The 8128-nt window shown below is 37.2% G+C and overlaps 1 protein-coding gene across 1 annotated transcript; it reads right to left on the reverse strand.

Annotated features, from left to right (window-relative positions):
* Positions 1-337: 337 nt before the first annotated feature.
* On the reverse strand, positions 338-7904 carry LOC118791753 (alpha-N-acetylgalactosaminide alpha-2,6-sialyltransferase 1-like). Its single transcript, XM_036549181.1, has 9 exons — positions 7720-7904; positions 4524-4692; positions 4187-4349; positions 3343-3511; positions 2491-2629; positions 2277-2380; positions 1989-2072; positions 1452-1551; positions 338-959 (listed from the first exon to the last, which is right to left on the reverse strand). Exons 1-9 carry the CDS (start codon positions 7824-7826, stop codon positions 738-740), a joined length of 1257 nt encoding a protein of 418 aa, XP_036405074.1. The 5' UTR covers positions 7827-7904; the 3' UTR covers positions 338-737.
* Positions 7905-8128: the final 224 nt, after the last annotated feature.

Consider the following 8128-nt stretch of genomic DNA (forward strand, 5'->3'; position numbering starts at 1 on the left):
AGCAACACTATTACATTTAATTCATTGTCTTTTTCCTGTATTATTCATTTTCGAATTTTGTACTGCAATTACGCGAATTTCAGTTTTAATATTAAGCACAATCTTCTGAGACATTGCCAGGATATCCCCCCCAAAGCATGTTATGAATGAATTATGTTATCATAAATTTATACATTTTAATTTATTTAGTCATTTTAGTTCTAAATCGTTTATCAGCTGCAGTGTGAGTGTCTCCACCGCGCCCATGTTTAATACCATCAGATATAGGTATGAGGAAGTGCGAGCGCGTGTTTAACTTCATTCCTTATTCCATTCAAGAGAGTGCATAAGCCGTGGGGAAAGGATTTTATTTCACAACTCAGACATTAAAAACATTGCATGGCAGTAGTTGTTATTACTGGAAAGCTGCAGGGCAAGATTTTACACACTTTTATGCATCCAAATGTTTCCTACACGAGTATGAAACTCATCATTGCAAAATCTTTTGTCTAATACATACATGCATTCATGTAACAAATGAAACAACAACGACACCTTTTAAATACCCCCCAAACAACATCCCTATTTTAAGTTGACAAAAATATCCTACAGGTAATTAATTTATGAGTCTGAATATATTTGCTGGATTGAACTGTCAATTTTCATCCTCAGGAAAGAATATGCCCCATGAACATGTATGAAAGACAGTAATCAAGTTCATAGTTAAAACCTAACAATTAAATTATAACTAAAAATATTTAAGCATTTTGCTTCGCCTCCCCACTTGCCCCAGGCTTTTGAGTATTCTCTTCATCCCTTTGGAATAATTTAATTACTTTGATATCATGAAGTCTCTTCCAGGTCAGCATCTCCAGTACATAATCATGATTGACGAAAAATACCATTCTGGTATGTTTTGTGTCATAATAGTAGTTAGGATACTTCCTGTGGTTTGCTGTGCTGAATCCATAGGCATTAACCTATAAACATGGAGAGGAGGATGACAACTTAGTATGTCAAAAGTTATTTCATAAACTGATATTGGAGGTACATTTCATATGTGTCTAAAAGAGATAGTCTTTTTATTTTACTTGTAGTTACAACAAAAAAGAAAAATGGAGTTTCTATTTGACAGATATTGTATTTTATTACTACTGATAGATACCCCACACAATCGTCAATAAAAAATTGTAGAGCAGAAATTCCACTGGCTAAATCAATACATTCAGAGCATGCAACTTTGTACTTCATATTTTAAGAGATACAGAACTGCTTAAGTCTGAGTACCCAAAAAACTGCAATCCATATAGTGTATGTATATTGTGCAAAAATGGTTCACTGCTCTCGTTGGAATCTGCCCCATATAGAGTAAGCAATAAACACAGCTTTTGAGTGCATGGCAGGTGTTAAAAGTTGTAATAATGTGCAAAATAACCAAAAGAAGAGAGGAAGGAAAAAGACTATTTTCTCACAACATCACAGACGTGGAGTGCCAGGAACAAAGTGAAAGCTCCATTGGTTGGCCGGTACATCCACCAGCTCCGAAACTGAAGACGACGAGCTCTCAGAAACCTGTGACAAATGAATCCCTATTTGAATACAGTCTGAAATTCAGCAACAAATACAGCTTTTATTTAAATAGATCATGTCCAGTCTGTGGACATTTCTCAATAACATTTGAAATTTAAAATAACTAATTTCTCTTTCCTATTACCCTCTCTTCTTTTCTGTTTCTTCTCTCTCTCTCTCTCTCTCTCTCTCTCTCTCTCTCTCTCACACACACACACACACATACACACACAACCACACACACACACATACACACAGGTCTCTCTTAAATGAACACTAGCTTCATTGGCCTCCCAAGCTCAAGGCCAAGCAGCTACTCAGCATCCTGTTTCTAACTCCCTCAGCACAATTCTGACAGCAGTGTGGTGTAGAGGTAAGGAGTGGGGCCCACTCTGGATAAGAATAATGTAATGTAATTCAGTTTCCCCCCTTTGTCTTACCTGTTCCGAACATATCGCAGAAAGTCAGGGTGAAGCACATAGAACCTGCTCTCATTAAAATGGTTGCTGTAGTATGATCTCGGCCTAGGTCACAATAACAAGGCAAGTGAAAATGAAACAGTCAAAATATTTAAATAGTAAACAAATGCTTCACTCCTTTAAGCAATGCTATTAAAGGCAGTCACAAGCAGAACTTGTTACAACACTGCAAACAATCACTGCATCTGTGCATTGACTGCCAGTGAACATCAACATTTCTATGGTCTCATCATACACAAGCAAGCTTACGTCCTTCCTCGGTAGTCCCCTTTTGGCACCCTCCTGTTCAGGTAGAGAGACTCGAGAAAATTGTAGTCCCGTGAGCCCTCTGGGATAAGGACATACTTGATGTCCTTTAAATAAAGGAATATAAAGAGACATTTTAAAACTTCACATCTCTACAAGAGAATATATAAACCTAATTTGAAAAGATGTGCATGTCTGTATGTTGACAGTCAATTACCTCGTCTAGTGGTATGTGCCTAAAGCCTTTCTTTCGGAGTGTAATAAGGGAGGATATTATGGAGTGCGCTGTGTGGACATAGACTGAGGTTCTGTTCCCTACATCATCTTCATGTCCTGTCGTGACAGCACCATTCATCCTTCAGGACAAGCAAAACTTGTTATGTCGGTTCATCAACCCTATGAATATCTGTTACTTCAAAAATACCATCTCAGCTTCTACTAACATAACTAATATATGGGACAATCCATCATTGAAACATTCAAGCATATTTCTGTCCAATATGATCTTTCGTCTTGCACAGTCTGTGCCAACATTTCTGATCCGGGAAGTCTTTCACAAATTTGCAGTTCGGTAAGCCTGTACTGGAAAGTAAAGTTAAAAAAATTCTTTCAGTGTTGGTAAGAATTGATCATGCATGATTGTTTTGCTTTTGTCTGTTAGTGAATATGCATGTGTGAGTGTGAAAGACGGAAGGAGAAATGTGTGTGGGTCTCATTTCACCCAATCAATAATTTGGAAGTAATTTAGTGTGCAATCTACACAAATGAACCACCATAGTTGGAAACTCCTACAAACAATGTTGTCAGGGATGAAAACTTATTTTGGAATAGGCATATTACTATAAGCAGAGATTACATTCTTGAACACTGAACAGACATCACATTTTTCACAAAAAGGCTAAATGGGTATGGGATAATGATATGGATATGAGAATGAGCATTGTTGAGTGATAACAACAATTCCAGTTTATTATGACATCCATACGAAAGTATGAAAATCATGGATCATTGTAAAATGGGAACTGTGTAAATTCTGTATTTCAGCCCATAGCCATGTATGACATCTCACCGAAACACATAATCATGAGAGTCAATCTCCTTGCCCATCCCGGAGCCATTGAGAATCCCTCCTGTGGCCACAACAGCACAGCGGATACAGCCCTGCTTGTCAGCTGTGGGGACTGGCAGGAGCTGATGGTCCCTTGGCTTGGGGATAAGATCCACTGCCTGCTTCACCACTACAAAGAAAGTACAGTCAGTTCACACACAGCCTACTCCAAATAACGGGCTGAACACAAATGATTTGTAATGATTTAAAAGTACGATATTTACCAAAAATAGTTTAAACTTATACAGACTCATTCAGGAACATATTGTTATTGTAAATATCTACATAAACATCTGTGTCACCACTTCACATTTCACTGAAGACAACAGTACATGAAAATGTTTCAGTCTTTAGCTTCATATTTATTTTCACAATTTTGAGTGTCTATCTTTTATGAATGTTTTTAGCTGAAATTCTTTTGATCTAGGCTGAAATAAGAGCACAATTCATGTCTATTATATGTACAGTATATTTATACATCTATGTCTGTATGTATATTCCTTATTGGATCTACTAATAGATCTACAAACTCACTAATAGGCCCACTAAAAAGAGGCATTGATTGACAATTTCTCTGTAAATAAGTTGTACATATGTGTATTAAAGGCATTAGATGTATTAGAGTTAGGTATGTAAAGCTTTCAAGTAGTATAATACTATTTCATTGATGAAGATAATGCAACAAAATGCTTGAATCTTAAGTCTTGTTTTTATACAAGACATCTTAATACAGAATAAATGTAATTATATAACAAATCTGTTTTTTTTTTTTTTTTTTTGCAATACCCTTGTGAAAGACCCCCACCTGTGTAGTTATACCCCATGAAGCCGAAGGGATTATTGAAATGAGCCAGTCTGTTCCACTCAGTGATATTCAGGTGTTCCCTGTGCATGAAGAGCTGAATATTGGGAATGAAGTCCTTCTTAAACTCTGGGTCTTCCGAGTTCCTCAGAGACTGGCGACATGTCTGAAATTGCACCATGTTTGAATTAAATAAACGGGCAGTTTTTACATCTAATGATTACTGCATTTCACTGAAACTCATTTGGCAGTAACTGCACAATGTTTCACATTTATTTTCATCTTAATCTAAGATGATGTAACATGTGAAAGTATCTCACAGAATCCCGAGGTCCCTCACCGTTTCTCGGGGTTGGGGATCCCGAAGATACACTTCTTCAAACTCCCATATTGGTATTTTCTTGAAGCTCTGTTTGCGCATCTTTTGCACCAGAGATATGGTGTTTGTTCCATTTGGTCCATCGAAGTCTGCTTTAGGTGTAGTAACTACCTGCACAGGAGTTACATGCCTAGAAGGAGGTTGATGAAGTCTCATTCAAGTCTGGAAATTCTTATCAACATTGAAAGAATTTTTCCCTTCCTCTCCAGTGCTGCCAAGTCTAACCCAAACCCTAAATTTATAATTACTTTTACTAGCACTCCTATTTTCTGTAATAAAAGGTATGAATGTATTGTATTATTTGGAAACAATAATAACTATAAATAATAACTATAATAATAACTCAATGCGCAATGATCTCAGTCAAGTATAGCATTTTTATTTTCTAAGCTGGAGAAAATGATCCATTTTATCAGAGGTATTATTTAGTATGGAAGGCACTGTACATACAGTAAGGCATGAATAAGCACAAGTGTTCATGAGCCAGTTTAGAAAATTTGCTGCAGTGCGGTACTGCATGGTGGCTCTGTGAGTGTTAACCCCAGGCAAACATTTAATGAATTTGCCCTGAGATTTCTCAAACCCACTTTTGAGACTTTATTTTGATATCAGTTATTTGAATGGAAGGTCTATTTTTGCAATGTGTGTGTGCAACTTGCCATTTTTTTGCAGAAATAAATAATATCAGTATCTTCAAGTGGGAGTTCAAAATTGAGTGGCCTGACATAAATTAACACTTTAAATTCATTGAAAATGTCATTGTCACCCCAAAACAGCCATACTGTATGTGCTAACGTCTCTGCCCATTTAGACAAGTAAAATCATTTTAGGCCTGGCAAAATACAACTTCCTCTAGAAAATAATGTGGTGGTTTTCAGGTGTTATTAGCCTCTTAAACACACTAAAAATGCCTTTGAGACTAGAAACTAGCCATATGTGCCAACTTTTGTGCCCATTTATACAGATAATATCATTTTGGGCTGGGCAAAATTCAGCTTCCCCTGGTATATAGTATGAGTTTCCTAAAGTAGAAGCTGACATACAGCTGGCCGAACATAAATTAACCACTTTAATGCACTGAAATTGCTATCTTGACCACAGAGGGCCATAAATGTCAAGTTGGCCTCTGCAGAGCTGATTTTCATTAACAAGTAATTTGTTCTCAACCTGTTTCATTGTATTTCATGTCATTATTGTCATTTTGCTTTAAGCTAGAGCTACTTACTGCAGCAATTGTGGGTTAAGTACCTTTCCTGCCCAGGGGTACAACAGTGCCCTAGCAGATATCTTTAGGTTAGTCGCCCTGTGCCGCCCCCCTATTCCACGCAGCTGCTGCAAATTAATGATGCCAAGCCAATTACATTTCTAAAAATGTTCATTTTGATTCAGTAAACATTTACATAAAATATAACGGTTTTTTGATCAATAAGAGATAAACAAACCATCTGAATAAGAAGCTGTAAATAAGAAGACGGCTTCGTTTATAACGAATGGCCGAAGAAGAAGTCTTCAGGCTAGTTTTGTTCTGAACGTAGGGGAGTCCTTGTTAATATGTAATTGCAAACATATTATGGCCTTTATCTTAATAAAAAAAGTATTAAATTTCATTTTTAAAACATAGGGCCTAACGATCAATGATGCGCATTTGATGTAGATCAGCCCATTAATACATTGGATTTCCTTATATTCCTGCTTCGAATCATATTGAGTGATTTACAGTTAAATATAATTTATTTTAAGATGAAATCAACCAATCACTTCCTGTCTCACCTTTATATTCACGAGTGCTGCGCACTGTGAAGACACTATGGTGGGGCCTGTACCCTAGTGGTCTAGCCTAGAGCCTACTCGTCTCTGCCCTCCTCCTGCAGTATCTATATAGTCACATGGCATGCGCCGTGTGCCTTTGCTGCAAATCTGACACTTACGTTTCTGCGAGAAACGTCAAAAAACGCCCACTCATAGACTTCAGGGTCAACCAGACCTCTCTCTGTCGTTCTCACCCTGATTCTTGGCATATTCTGTTGGTGCAATATGACACACATGTTTTAATAAATGCTGTAACACACACAGTGTGACTGCATTACTACAGAGGGAAGAAAGTAACAACTAGTACAATCGTCCTGACAGTTAAACCTGACTTGCTTCTATACTGGAAAAACTCTGACATGGCAAACTTCAGGATGTGTTAAAGTACTAATTAATCTATCAAGTGATCATGACTATGACACATGAAACAATGAAAACAACTTGTCAATCAAAAATGTACCGCTTGAGTAAATTTACTTCACGTGATCTAAAACAGCTTCTCGGTTATAACTCCGCGAAGGTATGACGTATCCACTCGACGTTTCGCGGTTCTGGTAAGTTGCCTGCTGTACCTGCTGACGCAGTTAGGTACATCAGACTTTATGGGCTCGAAGAAAATCGCCGTGTTATGCGTACCAGCTCTCCCCTACTTAATGATTTTTTTTTTTGACACATTTAAGTGTAAGCAAAGCGCCAATTGCTTGAACATGACTAGTTATTGAAACAAAGTAATTTTGTCTAGTTAATATTGGAGGCCTGGTTTATTCTGGGTTCTCTATAATAAATTACTTTTTTTTTTTTTTTAAATGTTTTTACAAATTAGGCTATTACGGAAAACTGACCGAACGGGTAGACACCATCACAGACGTGACCGCCGTGCCTCAGCAGTCATATTCATGAATCAATATCTCTATATTTGATTTCAGACTACTGGTATGTTGGACCTGGACGATAATTAATTGTTTCACATTGGACTCTGTAATACGGAACTTCAAAAAATGATTCTAAAATCAATGACGTGAGAGTCTGCGACTTCACAAATAAGTTAGGGGACATCAAAAGCTTTTTCCCTCACACTCGGTCCAAGAGATGTCGCAAACACAGTTAATTTTGAACACTGAAATGAAATGAATGCTTGAATACTGACCAGCTCGCTTAAGTGCTTAAGTTTAAAGAATATTTTAATATTTGTGTTGATGAACAAAATTCAATTTCAGCGATGTAATTCTTGACTAAATAGGGAACTTCATGCAAATACAACAGCAGGTTAAGACAGTAAATGCGTCCAGTTGTATGCAAATAGTCATCCTCTGCCACTTTCGCTGAATGACACAAACGATGAACTTACCGTGTGTAGAATAACTTTAGATAATCGGAAATAAAGGAATATCCCAATAAACAAACGATGGAAAATAACACAATTAAGATGTACTTTCCGAAGACCCTGTTTGCCATGATTCAACTTTTAGAGGAAACTGACATGAAAATCTATTTTGTAAAACTGGCCACAGGCCTCGATACTATCTGACAGACTGTGGCACCACAGAAAGAAGAATAATAATTGCCCCAGAAGCCTGGAATGCGGCCGAGCAGCCATTCACAACGGACAGGGGGAGCAGGTAATACTTCACTGATTCATAAAAGAAACGCCCACTAAATTGAAAAGTGAGTGCCTTTAACGACATGCTTACATGTATATGTATACATACATACATATATAAATGCATACCATCAAATTAAACGAACCTATCTCATTG

The sequence above is a fragment of the Megalops cyprinoides genome, chromosome 1, assembly GCF_013368585.1.
Source record: "Megalops cyprinoides isolate fMegCyp1 chromosome 1, fMegCyp1.pri, whole genome shotgun sequence".
Lineage (NCBI taxonomy): Eukaryota > Metazoa > Chordata > Actinopteri > Elopiformes > Megalopidae > Megalops > Megalops cyprinoides.